At 46.8% G+C, this 15,121-nt stretch overlaps 1 protein-coding gene across 1 annotated transcript in view; it reads right to left on the minus strand.

Moving 5' to 3' along the window:
- The window catches only part of nmnat1 (nicotinamide nucleotide adenylyltransferase 1), a 68,275-nt gene that overhangs the window by 41,578 nt on the left and 11,576 nt on the right, over positions 1-15,121 (minus strand). Inside the window, exons 3-6 of the mRNA XM_072477724.1 lie at positions 11,147-11,330; positions 10,180-10,298; positions 4,173-4,560; positions 2,064-2,309 (exon numbers count right to left, since the gene is read on the minus strand). Coding sequence (XP_072333825.1) covers positions 2,064-2,309; positions 4,173-4,560; positions 10,180-10,298; positions 11,147-11,330 — 937 coding nt within the window. The remainder of the gene's footprint in view (positions 1-2,063; positions 2,310-4,172; positions 4,561-10,179; positions 10,299-11,146; positions 11,331-15,121) is intronic.

Consider the following 15,121-nt stretch of genomic DNA (forward strand, 5'->3'; position numbering starts at 1 on the left):
GTACGGCGTGGGTCGCCAAGGTCGGCCGGTACAGCGTGGGTCGCCAAGGTCGGCCGACGTGGGTCGCAAAGGTCGGCCGGTATGGCGTGGGTCGCCAAGGTCGACCGGTACGGCGTGGGTCACGAAGGTCGGCCGGTACGGCGTGGGTCACGAAGGTCGGCCGGTACGGCGTGGGTCGCCAAGGTCGGCCGGTACGGCGTGGGTCGCCAAGGTCGGCCGACGTGGGTCGCAAAGGTCGGCCGGTATGGCGTGGGTCGCCAAGGTCGACCGGTACGGCGTGGGTCACGAAGGTCGGCCGGTACGGCGTGGGTCACGAAGGTCGGCCGGTACGGCGTGGGTCGCCAAGGTCGGCCGGTACGGCGTGGGTCGCCAAGGTCGGCCGACGTGGGTCGCAAAGGTCGGCCGGTACGGCGTGGGTCGCCAAGGTCGACCGGTACGGCGTGGGTCACGAAGGTCGGCCGGTACGGCGTGGGTCGCCAAGGTCGGCTGACGTGGGTCGCCAAGGTCGGCCGACGTGGGTCGCAAAGGTCGGCCGGTATGGATTGCAAAGGTCGGCCAACATGGGTCCCGAAGGCTGGCCGGTTAGTAAAAATGGGTCCCCTGAAGAAAGGTTGGAAGAACACTGCACTAGAGTATTGGGAATTTATTTTATTATTTTGTCGTTATGCTCAGTTTGAATTCTGCTTTCTTTAGCTATGGGAAGAAAACATGCAAATGATGAAAAGAACTTTACAACCAATGGATTGATTCAAAGTGGAGAGTGACTGTTGCCCTATAAACCAGTGCACACAGCTGTTGTGTGTGCATCGATATCCCATAAATAATAAAGAACCGTCTAAACTGCTTTTGGTGATGCTAGTTAAGCAAGGAATGTTGACCAAGACCCTGCTATTCCTTAATCCAAAAGCAAAATACTGCAGGTGCTGGAAATCTGCAATAAAAACAGGAAGTGCTGGAAAGTCTCAGCAGCGCTGCAGAGAGAGAAGCAGAGTTAATGATTCAGGGCAATTGCCTTTAGTCAGAACTGATAAAAAGTTCTGATCGATCTGTTATCTCGGTTTCACACTCCCGAGATGGCTGGCGAGGCTGCTGCGTTTTTATCCCCTGCAGTTATTTTTAATGCTGGCTTGGAATTTCCAAATCCTCCAAATTGAATGGCCTTTGGTTTAATATCTCATCCATAAGCCGGCTCCTCCCAAGAATGTTCAAGATCTTGTGGGGTTTTCAATACTCTCTTGTTCAAATCCCTTTCTCTGTTCACCGACTCTATTCCGTTTCGTTCATTGCTTCAAAAATGTTAATATGGCCTTGCCATTGGAGCATGTTTACAGTCATTTCAGTGAATAACTTGTGCTGCTGGCTACCAATTGACTAATGTACCAAAAGTAAATCTCGGGACAATGCATACATGCGTTGGTACAAAATAATCCAACATTTGTATTAATGTATTAACTAAAATCAGCCAAGGTTGAATCTCGTGATCACTGTCCATTGACATTTCTGGTACTGAGTAGGAACAGATTTTCCACCTGCAGTGAAGGATTCCTCCACATTTACAAAGACCATACAGGCCTTGCATATTGATAGCAATGCCATGCGGCATTCGCTCATTTAACATTGCTAACCCATTCGCCAATGTACCACACAAGGAGGCCATAGACATTTTCACCATGTCACGATACCGTGGCGATCGAGACGTGCAAATCAGTATTCATTGAACCTATGAAGAACTCAGCAATTAAGTTCAGTTTTTAATGATACTGTACATACCCAAATAGATCCCGCTCCCGCAAACATCTTTGCTGGGTTACACGGGAAATGCATCTTCAATGGAATGACACCTAATCTCCTAACCCTTTGCATTATTACCAACATGTAGCGTCATCTGCATTGTAATCCACAGCTGAATGTAAGAATCAGAATTTCCTTACATGCCTTAATGGGCTCCACCTTGCACTCAAATTCACTTTCAAAATGAAACAGTGAAACAAGCTCCCTTTCCCCGATGTGCCAGTTGAGAAATTTGCCAGTGGGTTCTCTATGACCACCTATCACAAGCCTACCTTCTCTGGTCACTGAATACATTGGGATTCCAACAGTTCCATGCACTAGAAGACTGGCCTTCTCTGGTCACTGAACACATTGGGATTCCAACAGTTCCATGCACTAGAAGACTGGCCTTATCGGCAACTTGGTAAACAGGGCCAGAGCCATTTGCAAAACATGCAAGCTTGATGCTGAAATAAGAGTTCATCAATGCCTCCTGTAAGATAATGGCTACACAGATCTGATCTGCAACGCCATATATCCTGGTTCAGAAAAATGGTTAATTTACCCCGGATTATCTTGGAAGGGTTCAAAATTCGAGCAACAGGTGAAGCTAGCTGCTTCATGCTGCTTCTAAGTTAGAGGCTAATTGGTGCATTCTCCATGGCAACGCAACTGCCAGAGTCCACTTGCAAACCAATCAGCACTCTCTTTTCATGCAGTATAAACTGTTGTTCCCATTACAATTTGGCACTCTAGCAAATTGTCCTGATGAGTCAAAGATGAAAAGCTTTAACAACATGTGTCTTTTTTCAGCAATACTCAAGGTCTATACCACCAAATGACCATTCATTTACATTTCTTTATTTTATTTATAAACTCCAAATAAGACTTGTACAAGGTTGTAGGCCTTCTTTGCTAAAACCCAAAAATTCACCAATATTGTTTTCTTTATTCAGAGTCGCACAAGTTGCAAGTCCGGCCCACACACCAGCCAACAAACTTGCCAATATTACAGATTACATTTTGTCAGGTGACTCTCTGGGCCATCTTCCTCGTGCATGTTGCTTGGCAACCAGCGGACAGGCTCTTGGCTAGTTCCCCCATGACATTAAAAGTTGAAAGTGGCGCTAGTCTTTCCCACGGAGGCTCCTCTCTTCTGTGTAGCTGAACTTCTCAATGGCAACGCTCTCTGACACCTCCACAGCATTCTATCCAGCTCATCAGCTGGCTTTATCAGAAGCAAGCTCCAAGCTTAATTGGCAGTGCCCAGATGGGGAGTTGCAATCCCTACAGACAACACCCTAAAAAAGTGTCACACTTCTTTAGATTGTTGCTAAGCAGCCTTTATCTCAAACATGTTTTATGCAAATCTCCATTCCAATAATGTTTCAAATAGGACATCTAAAATGCTAATTATTACATGTTGGGTGCACTCTACCTTCAGTTTCTCAGGCAGCTTAGTAACCAAAAGAGATTCACTCTTTTGCCTCATGGTGGGGAGAAGAGTAAACCAGAACAAATCGTTGTGTTGCCTTCAATTTGGAGACCACAACACCTTTTCCCAGGTTTCACAAGTGAGAGCGCACTGGGATAGTCCAGCACCCAATTCTCTTTCACCACTGAGATCCAGACAAACCCACCTTACGCAGGGCTGGATATGTGGTGGTGCGCAAGGCTCCGTCCTGAATTTAGTCTATAATTCATCAGTTATGCTCCAAATGACTGAGTTCAGCGAGCGAGAAACATGCAGAGAGCAAGCCCCTCAGTGAATCCTCACATCAGGGAGATGGGGGTCTTGTTGACCAAGTTCCTACCCTGGACGATAATGTTGGGGAGATCATTAGCAAAACCGAAAGTGCTCAAAATCAGAGGAAATCATGGGAAATGGGTTGGTAATTGGTTGGGAGGTGGAGTGTATGGATTAAAGTAATAGTAAGAAGTGAACTTTTTCAGGGATGTGTACTGTGGTTGAGCTTCTCATCGGATCTATCACTGACTTGAAGGAAGCGAGTTACATGTAGAAGCTTGCAAATGGCTCCAATTTAGGAGATTCCAAAATTTAAAAAAGCCTAATGTAACAGTCAGTCAGTGAACCAATTACAGGGCAATAAAAAGTCCTTTCCTACAAAAGGTCCTGAGGCACATAATTTGGGAAAGACCTTCGTTGGACATAGAACAATCCCTGCTCCAGAGGCAATGTAGAGCATTCATTTTTAGGACTTGCCTTAAGACTCATTGTTTGGACAAACACTCGTCCTTGGAGCCTGATATCGGTGCTGAGGGCAATGGAGGGATATCATACTGCCAAATATATCAACCCCATAAGGAACTGTATTGAGGATAATGTGGGTGAACAGCTGACGAGAGAATCTGCTTCAGTCTAACGCAGTGAACTACTTGATCATTTTGCATAACGTTGAAAAGGCGCTAAAATAACGTTAGCGTTTTTGTCTTCACTACATGGATCATACAAACTATGCTTTTGAATGTATTCAGTGACTGAGTCAGGTATCACGTATTTAACGCTCTGCCCCCTTCTCAAAGCTCGCCGAACCTTTGTGGCCGAGATGTCATTGGTGATCCATTCCGTCACAAGGTGGACATTTGTCCTGAACTTCCAGATGATGTCAGACTCGTAAATACATTTTTCGACACTACTTCCAAGTCGGCTGATACACACCACACCAAATCTTCCCACAATCTCTTCAATGTCTTCCTTCTTCCACAGGTTTGGAATGCTGAAAGACTCAACCACATCGGCTCCACAGAGCAGCATTAACTTGGGAGCATCTGGAGAAAAGACAAAACCAGTTACACGGAGGAAGCCAAGACATTATTTTTGTTAAAATAGGTCAGTGGCGGTCTGGAGATCAAATTGCATGAAAAATAAATTAGAAGCAGTACATCTTTTAAGCAATCCCCTGGAGGCGTCTATTACAATAGTCAAAAATCAACCCTTGCATCTCACCACTCGCTTGAGCTAGTACAATTTATAAATAAATCCTTGGGTGTAATGCTTAGAAATTGCACCATCAATAATGTTTCCACTGGCTGACAAAGAATCTAACGTGAACCTTTAATCAACCCTTTAATCAGCCTCTAGTCCCCGGGTTTATGGAGTGACATTTTCCTGCATTTCTTCTCCATTCAAAGCAAGCCAGATTTCAGCTGGGGTTGGGGCCTTGGCATCAGGAGAACGTCCGAGTCCTGATCCCTCAGAGTGTCGGCATCAGATCCTCGGTGTGATTGTTGAAGGGAAGGCCAATAGTGCCAGGGAGCTTGCTTACCGTCCAATTAGAACGGTGGACGGGCTCCTGAGGCTGATGGGTCAATAGGTGCCCTCCAGCCCGGAGAACCTTACCACCCTGGCAACAGAGTTGCCAGGGTGCTGCTGATTCTGGTAAGGAGAGAAGACGCGAGAGAGCGTCTCAAGATGGAAGAAGACAAGAACGAGGGGCAGGAGTCAGCAGTTCAGCCACTTGCGCTTGCTCTGCCATTCAATACGATCGTGGCTGATTTCCTCTTGGCCTCAACTCCTGACCGTTCTCCGTAACCCTTCAACCCTTTACTGATTTTAAACATCTGTCCATCTCCTTCTTAAATTTACTCACAGTCCCGGAATCCACCGCACTCCGGGGTAGCGAATTCCACAGATTCCCGACACTTTGAGAGAAGTAATTTCTTCTCCTCAGTTTAAATCTGCTACCCCTTATCCGAAAACTATGACCTCTCGTTCTGGATTGCCCCACAAGAGGAAGCATCTGCTCCACCTCAACTTGATCTCCCCCTCATTCTTCTAAACTCGAGAGAGTGTCGGCCTAAACTGCTCAATCTCTCTTCATACGACAAACCCCTCACCTCTGGAATCAATCTAGTGAACCTCCTCTGAACTGCCTCCCAATGCAACTACATCCCTCCTCAAGTAAGGGGACCAAAGAGCGGCATGGTGGTGTAGTGGTTAGCACTGCGGCCTCACGGCGCCGAGGTCCCAGGTTCGATCCCGGCTCTGGGTCACTGTCCATGTGCAGTTTGCACATTCTCCCTGTGTTGCGTGGGTTTCGCCCCCACAACCCAAAGATGTGCAGGGTAGGCGGATTGGCCACGCTAAATTGCCCCTTAATTGGAAAAAAACGAATTGGATATATACATTTCTAAAAAAAAAGTAAGGGGATGCAAACTGTACAGTACTCCAGGTGGGGTCTCAGCAATATCCTGTACAGTTGCAGCCACACTTCCCTGCTTTTATATTCTATTCCTTTAGCAATAAATGCCAAAATTCCATTTGCCTTCCTTATTAGCTGCTGTACCTGCTTGCTAGTTTTCTGTGATTGATGCACAAGGACGCCCAGATCCCTCTGCATTGAAGCACTCTGAAGTCCCTCCCCATTTAAATTATAAGTTGCCTTTCCATTTTTCTGATCAAAATGGATGACCTCACGCGTTAAACTCCATTTGCCAAATTTTGGCCCACTCACCCAACCTATTCATATCCATTTGTAAATGTCATATTTCTTTATTGCAACTCACTAACCCACCTATTTTTGCATCATCTGCAAACCTGGCTGTAGTACCCTCTATCCAAGTCATTAATCTAGATTGTAAAGAGTTGGGGCCTGAGGAACGAACCCTGTGGCACCCCACTGGTTACATCTTGCCACCCTGAAAAAGACCCATTTATCCCGACTCTCTGCCTTCTGTCCGTTAGCCAATCCACTAACCAAATTAACAAATGACCCCTAACCCAATGTGATCTAACCTTGTGTATTAATCTTCTGTGTGGCACCTCATCAAACGCCTTCCGGAAGTCTAGATATACTACATCTACAGCATCCCCATTATCCACTTGGCTTGTTACAGCTTCGAAGAACTCCAGACACCGGCAAATTAGCCAAATACTATTTACCCTTCTATAAAACTGTTATAACCTGCCTACTTACCATTGGCTGGGGACTAATGGCTATCCCACAATCCTGTGGGAGTATGAGCTTCCCCAATGAGGGGGGGCGGAGAAACCATTAGTAAACTCCGAGTATAAATAAAGCTGGCCAGTTCAGGAACCAGCAGGGAGGGAGTATGTAGCAAGGGAAGTTACTGCTACTGTTATGTATATATGTTATAGTAAATAAATGTTATTACTTTGTATCCTTTAAACTCGTGCTGGATTCTTCGTGGCCCTTACAAAAAAAAAACCATGCTGACTCTGATGGATTAAGTTCTGACTTTCCAAATGTCCTGATAGTACTTCCTTAATAATGGATTGTAACAATTTCCCAACAACAGTTATTGAACCAACTGGTCTGTAATTTTCTACATTCTGCCTCCCTCCCTTTTTGAATAAGGGCTTACATTAGCATTTTTATTTTCCAATCCACTGGAACCTTTCATTCATCCCGGGAATTTTGGAATATTATAGCCAATGGATCCACTATTTCTGCTGCCGCTTCCTTGAAGACCCTAGGATATAGGCCATCAAGCCCTGCGGAGGTGTTTGCTCAGTACTTTTTCCCTATTGATGAGGATTATTCCAAGTTCCTCCTTTCCTCCTTTGGGCAGCACGGTAGCACAAGTGGCTATCACTGTGGCTTCACAGAGCCAGGGTCCCAGGTTCGATTCCCCGCTGGGACACTGTCTGTGCGGAGTTTGCACGTTCTCCCTGTGTCTGTGTGGGATTCCTCCGGATGCTCCGGTTTCCTCCCACAGTCCAAAGATGTGCAGGTTAGGTGGATTGGCCATGATAAATTGCCCTTAGTGACCAAAAAAGGTTAGGAGGGGTTATTGGGTTACAGGGATAGGGTGGAAATGAGGGTTTAAGTGGGTTGGTGCAGACTCGATGGGCCGAATGATCTCCTTGTGTACTGTATGTTCTATTACCTCTGCATTACCTGTTATTATTGGGATGGTATTAATGCCCTCCACTGTGAAAACTGAGGCAATATACTGATTTGGTATCTCTGACATTTCTGTGTTCCCCACTATTAACTCCCCAGTCTCATCCTCCAAGGGACCTACATTCAATTTTGCTACTCTCTTCTCTTTTATATACTTATAGAAGCCTTTGCTATCCTCTTTTATATTTTGGGCTAATTTTCTTTCATAATTTACCTTTGCTCTTTTTATTACTTTTTTAGTAACCCTTTGCTCGTGTGGGTCTCCAGTTTCTCATCTTCAAATTGAATTTGAAATTCGAGCATACAATGATCACTCTTCCCTACAGGATCCTTAACTACAAAAGCATTAATTAAACTGACCTCAATGCACAATACCAAATCCAGAATAGCCTGCTCCCTGGTTGGTTCCACAACATATTGCTCCAAGAAACAATCTCCCTCAAGGCGACCCGTGCCAATTTGCTTAATCCCGTCTATATGCAGATTAAAATCACCAGGACTATTATTGTATCTTTCTTACAGTATTTAATGGCTTATACTGTGCCCCACTGCAGAACTACTGTTTGGGGACTTATAGATTACCCCCACCAGGGATTTCTTTCCCTTGTTATTTCTTATTTCTACCCAGACTGATTCCACGTCTCGATCAGTGCCTATATTGTTTCTCATTACAGCACTGATCGCCTCTTTGCCTAACAAATCTACACTCCCTCCTTTTTCTTTCTGCCTATCTTTCTGAAATACTGAATCCCCTTGCATATTAAACTCCAGGCTTGTTCTCCTTGTAACCATGTCTAAGTAATCACCACCAAATCATATCCTTTGTCTCTATTTGCACTGTTAACTCATTAATTTTATTCCAAATGCTTTGTGTATTCAGATAAATCCTTTAAGTTTGTTCTATTATCAAATTTCCCTGCTCGTGTAGGATTCCTTGGTGCAATATGACTTCCACGCTGTCCCTTCCTTTTATTTTCTGGTAACAATCCCCCCATATCATTAAATCATTAACCTGCATTCCTACCTTCTGGTTTAACTTTGATTCTCTAATTTTCTATGCAACTGAACCCCTCCCCCTTATCTAGTTTAATGCCATAGCTACAGCCCTCGTTATGAGATTCACCAGGACTCTGGTCCCAGCAGGATTCAGGTGGATTCTGTTCTATCGGAACAGCTCCCTCCTTCCCCAGTACTGGTGTCAATATCCCACGAGTTTGGGCCCGCTTCTCCCACACTAATCTTTGAGCCTCACATTTACCCATTATTCTTTTGGACCCTCTGTCAATTAGCTCGTGAAGATCCCACCTGCCAACTCGGTAATTCCAGTCGGTAGTGAGAAAAGGGCTGCAGTGGGCTCTTTAACATGTCCATTTGGCTGTTCATATACATGTTCCAAAATGACTCGGAGGTAAAAATGTGGCAGCAGACCGTACCACCTGCGTCGGGAAACGATCAGCCTACCTACCTCCTGGCCAACCTCCTCTGGAGATCAGCGCCAGGATTCTCCGATCCCGCGGCCAAGTTCTGACGCCAGCGTCAAAAGCGGCACAAGTCACTCCGGCGTAAACAGCCCGCCAGGCCCGGGTATTCACCCCGTCCGAGGGGGCTAGTATGGCGCCGGAGTGGTGTCCGCTGCTCCGGCGCTCGAAAGCCGGCGCGCCACGGCCGGCGCGGGTCTGCGCGTGTGCGTCGATTCCCGTCGCTGCGCTGGCCCACGGGCAATATGGCGGAGCCCTACAGGGGCCCGGCGCAGAGGAACATAGGCCCCCCACGGAACTAGCCCGCTTGCCGATCGGTAGGCGCCGATCGTGGGCCTGGCCACCGTCGAGGCTCCCCCCACCCCGGAGTTGGATCCCGCCACCCCCTCACCAGGACGGCCCCCACAGCCAGAACTCCGTGGTCCCGCCGGGTGGGACCATACGTAACCCACGCCGGCAGGATTCGGCCGAACTCAGCATGCACTCGGCCCGTCGAGGCGCGGAGAATCGCCGGGGGGGGGGGGGGGCGCTTTCAACGGCCCCCAACCGGCGCGGCGGCAATCCCGCGGGCGCCTGAGAATCGCCACCGGAGAATCGGCGGGGCAGCGTCGGAGCGGTGTGGCGCGATTCTCCGATCCCGCGCGGGACCAGAGAATCCCGCCTGGTGCGGGATAATCCAAGCGTTATTTTGGAGTATTTGCCATCAGGGGGTTTGCAATTAAACAAGTTGGAATCCCAAATAGATTCCTTGCACCACATTTTTAAATTTAAATTTAGCCGTGCAGTTTGTACCCATTATCGATGGGCGGCACGGTGGCGCAGTGGTTAGCACTGCTGCTTAGGACACTGAGGACCCGTGAGTGTGGAGTTTGCACATTCTCCCCGTGTCTGCGTGGATATCACCCTCACAATCCAAAGATGTGCAGGTTAGGTGGATTGGCCACGCTAAATTGTCCCTTATTTGTGAAAAAAATAAAAATAATAACAATTGGGTACTCTGAATTACTTTTTTTTTACAGTTTGTACCCACTATCTGTATGCACCTTTTGCTACGAGTGAAGTCTCGTTTTTTTCTTCTATCTTCCTTTTCTTAGCCTTCTTGCGATGTGTCGCATTCTTCTTCTCATTGTTGCTGAGGTTTTCCAAATTCTCATAATGGTATCTGATTAAAAGTGAAATTAGAAACATTGTCAGGATCCCATTCAGAAAATGCCTGCTCTTTTCAGCCTGATCGCACAAGATATTCTCCAAAGGAATTTATGTCTCTCTTGCCAGAATTGTTAGGTTATTATTTATCAGTCAAGAAGTGACTATACTCCGCCGTGCGTGGTTCGGATTTGTGGCAGATGTGTTGGGCCCACAGTTGGTCTCAAACGTGACCCAAGAGGGGAGGGGAGCAAGCAAGCTTTCTTTCCTCATCACTATCCGACCAGAATGTAGCTAAACATGGATATCAGGTCAGGACAGATTCACGCTCAGTGCGGTGCCCGCTGCAGTCAAATAGCTTGCCAACAATTGATGGCCATTAATGAGATATCAGTGAGCATTTCAATTCAGTCCCTCTTTCTGAAAAATTGTTGTTTCTCTTCCATAGTTCCCATAGCACCATTTTTCCTGGAACAGACCGCTAGCACGCCACCAGCTGTTTGAGGGGAGTCTCTCCGCATCAAGGGGGGCTGATCAGGAATCTCTCCCACTCTGAACGCCTGCCATTGGCGTGGGCGCAAGGATTCTGCAGGTTGATATTCAAACCTGTTTGACCACATTAACACAACCTCCTTGCCCATCAAGTCCTGGGACAGGACTCCAGCGCGGAGCTTCTGGATCCGAGGCAGGGGGGGGGCGACCCAGAGACCCAGAGAAACACTAACCTTGAAATGAAAGATTTAAAAAAAACTTTTTCTGAGTTACCAAGCCAGGGCTCAGAGTGTGGGTCAGGGGCGAACCCCTAATCCAGCTCCTCGCCTGCTCCAAAAAAGGATTGACAACATTTTCCATGGAATGACTCACCTGAGGACTTTAGCCGTCTCCACCCACTCTTCTTGTTGACTTTCCCAAGAACTCAATGTCACCCAGTCAGAGCTCTCGGTGGCCATTTTCACCATAGCTAGACGATACTCTGCTTCTATTAGACCCTTCTTCTTGTACCCATCACCCACTGGGGATATAATGCCCTTTATCACTGTGTACTTCCCTGGAAAAGATAACAGTGTTAAACAGAATTTCAACAGCACCTTCCTACAGGGAAGTAGTGAGGAATTGAACTAAAGAAAAGAGCATTAGACTGGGATGATCAGTTAGAATAGTGCATTATGGACATTAATTCGGGTTGCAGAGAGTGAACAGGGAGATTGGGTAAAGCATGGCGAGAGGGGGATGGGTAGCTATTAGGACCAGTTCTTTGCAGTGAGTCTGGCTTGCAAGCTATTTGAAATAAAATAAAACAATATCTACAAATCCGAACTCAGCCTTTTGATTGAGACCAGACTGGGCAGAAAGAACTCAATTTCATCATTAGGAAGAGGGCAGACACATGCAACTCCACCACCTACAAGTTCCCCTCCAAACCACACATCATCCCGACTTGGAAATATGTCGCCGTTCATTCAATGTCACCAAGTCAAAACCCTGGAACCCCCTCCCTACCAGCCCTGTGGGTGTCCCTACACTGAATGGATTACAAAGAAAAGTACAGCACAGCAACAGGCCCTTCGGCCCTCTAAGCCTGTGCCGATCATGATGCCCTAACTAAAAACAAAACCTTCTGCCCTGACTAGTATTCCTCTATTTCCCCCCTATTCGTGTACCCATCCTGATGCCTCTTAAATGTTGCTAATGTGCCTGTTTTCACCACATCTTCTGGCAGCGCATTCCAGGTACCCACCACTCTCTGCATGAAACGTTTACCCCGCACATCTGCCTTAAACTTTCCCCCTCTCACCTTGAACCTGTGCTCCCTTGTAATTAACACTGCCACCCTAGGAAGCCTCTGACTGTACATCCTGTCTATGCCTGTCATAATTTTGTAGGCCTCTATCAGGTCTCCCCTCCATCTTTCCAGTGAAAACAACCCTAGTTTATTCAACCTCTCCTCATAGCCAACACCCTCGAGGCCAGACAACATCCTGGTGAACCTTCTTTGCACTCTCCCTAGAGCTGCCACGTCCTTCTAATAATGTGGTGACCAGAACTGCGCGCAATGCTCCAAATGTGATTGTAAGAAGGCAGTTCACATCTTCTTCACAAGGGACAGCTAAGGATGGGCAGCAAATGTTGACCTTTCCCAATGACGCTCGTAACCCAAGAACAAATGAAAAATGTGACAGAACGCGTTTTGTTCATGGGTTACAATTAAAACGGCCGAAGTAACATCTTGCAAATTATCTTAAACCAGAGTAACACTGTGCTGCCATCACACAGTATAGAGTGGCTTATGCCCCAATATCCCTCCTGTCTCTCTGGAAGCACGTCATTGATGGAGAATTCCCCACACAGGCAGGGGTGGTTTACTGAACATGGCCCCCCCCCCGGAGCAGCTGCCGCACCTCTCCTGACAACAGGAACTTGGGGCGTTGCAATCTGTCCAATTAGGTTACGGAGCGTCACAGTGCCCAGCTGATCCCGGGGACCACGTGTGCCCAGGTCGACAAAGGTGCAGTCAGTGACTGAGAAACGACACAACTGAGGACGGTGCAGATGTTAGAACTCGGAAAGAAAAGGCAGAACATGCTGGAAACACGCAGCAGACGTGTGGAGTGAGAAACAGAATTGACGATACAGTCAATGAACTTTCATCATGAACGGGAAGACGTTAGAGACGGGAGAGATCTGAAAATGCGCAGCTTTTCACCAATCCCAGATGGGCAGCATGATGGCACCTCATGGTACCAGGGACCCGGATTCAATTCCGGTCTCAGGTCTGTCTGTGCGGAGTCTGCACGTTCTCCCCGTGTCTGCGTGGGTTTCCTCCAGGGGTTCCAGTTTCCTCCAACAGTCCAGAGATGTGCAGGTTAGGTGGGGTTAAGGGGTTGCGGGGACAGGGCGGGGGAGTGGGCCTAGGTAGGGTGCTCTTTCAAAGGATCGGTGCTGAATCAATGGGCCAAATGGCCTATTTCTGCACCGTGGGGGTTCTATAGAACCTTTTTATAATAATAATAATCTTTATTGTCACAAGTAGGTTTACATTAACACTGCAATGAAGTTACTGTGAAAAGCCCCTAATCGGCGCCTGTTTGGGTACACAGAGGGAGAATTCAGAATGTCCAATTCACCTAACAGCACGTCTTTGGGATTAGTGGGAGAAAATCGGAGCACCCGGAGGAAACCCACGCAGACACGGGGAGAACTCCGCACAGACAGTGACCTAAACCGGGAATCGAACCTGGGACCCTGGCGCTGTGAAGCCACAGTGCCAACCACTGTTCTACCATGCTGCCCCTTCCCCTGCACATCTCCACCGTTCAACAATGATTCCGGAGAATCAACTATTTAAATGTAACTAACTTCAAGTAAAAAATGAGAGCAACAGATTGAGAGAGGTGTGAAATCAGAAAACACTTCTACTCACAAAAGGTTGGTCAATGTTTGGAAATGTCTTCCGCAAAAGGAAATCGATGCTGGATCAATTATATATTTGAATCCAAGGTTGACCGATTTTTGCCATCGAGGGGAAACTTGGGCCAAAGGAGTTGGGTTATAGAGCAGCCATAATTATAGCGTGGCCATAATCTCATTGAATGGGAATGGACTCAAGGGGCTGAATGGTCTCCTCCTGTTCACATGTGAGAGTGAGAAGGATTAAATGCCTTGGTTAGTGTGTGTTTGCCTAATGTAGTCGTATTTTGATAGATTGAAAGAATTAACCATTGTAAAAAGCTTGGGCTAATGTAATTTTGTTTTGATTAAGAGGATTCCCTGGGGAGTTAATTAGTTCTCAGCTTGGTGAGATGATGTCATTGCTGGGTGGAGCTAAGGCTGTTTGAGAAAGCATTTTCAGTTCAGTTCTGGATGAAGCTGGGACAACAAGTCAGGTTTTGCTCTTTGCAGTTTGGTTAAAAAGAGATGAAGTGCCTTCAAAGCAGTGCAGACTTGTCGGAGGACAAGGGGGAGCTGAAATAAACTAGTTGGGACAGCTTTTGAAGACATACATCCAGAATTTCTGACAGGAGTCAGATTTTTTCTGTAAAGCAGTGTAAAAAGATCTCTCGTTCTCAAAGAATATCTCTGTAAAGGGAGTATTCCTCACCATTGGTATCTAAGGTGAATTGAGAGCCGATTTGTTTTTTTCCCCCTTGTTTAAGTGGGAATAAAGATAGCAGTTAAGGGTATTGTATTCACTGTGTTGGATAGTATTGTTTAAGGGGTAATTAATTATAAACTATTTTCTGGTGTGATGTTAAAGATTTTAATACCGTGTCAGAACATAGAACCTAGAAAAATACAGCACAGAACAGGCCCTTCGGCCCATGGTGTTGTGCCGAACCTTTGTCCTAGATTAATCATAGATTATCATAGAATTTACAGTGCAGAAGTAGGCCATTCGGCCCATCGAGTCTGCACCGGCTCTTGGAAAGAGCACCCTACCCAAGGTCATCACCTCCACCCTATTCCCATAACCCAGTAACCCCACCCAACACTAAGGGCAATTTTGGACACTAAGGGCAACTTATCATGGCCAATCCACCTAACCTGCACATCTTTGGACTGTGGGAAGAAACCGGAGCACCCGGAGGAAACCCACGCACACACTGGGAGGATGTGCAGACTCCGCACAGACAATGACCCAGGCCGGAATCGAACCTGGGACCCTGGAGCTGTGAAGCAATTGTGCTATCCACAATGCTACCGTGCTGCCCTTAAGAACAAATTAATCTACACTATATCATTCTACCATAATCCATGTACCTATCCAATAACTGCTTGAAGGTCCCTAATGTTTCCGATTCAACTACTTCCACAGGCAGTGCATTCCATGCCCCCACTACT

This window comes from Scyliorhinus torazame, chromosome 16 (assembly GCF_047496885.1).
Source record: "Scyliorhinus torazame isolate Kashiwa2021f chromosome 16, sScyTor2.1, whole genome shotgun sequence".
In the NCBI taxonomy this organism is placed as follows: domain Eukaryota; kingdom Metazoa; phylum Chordata; class Chondrichthyes; order Carcharhiniformes; family Scyliorhinidae; genus Scyliorhinus; species Scyliorhinus torazame.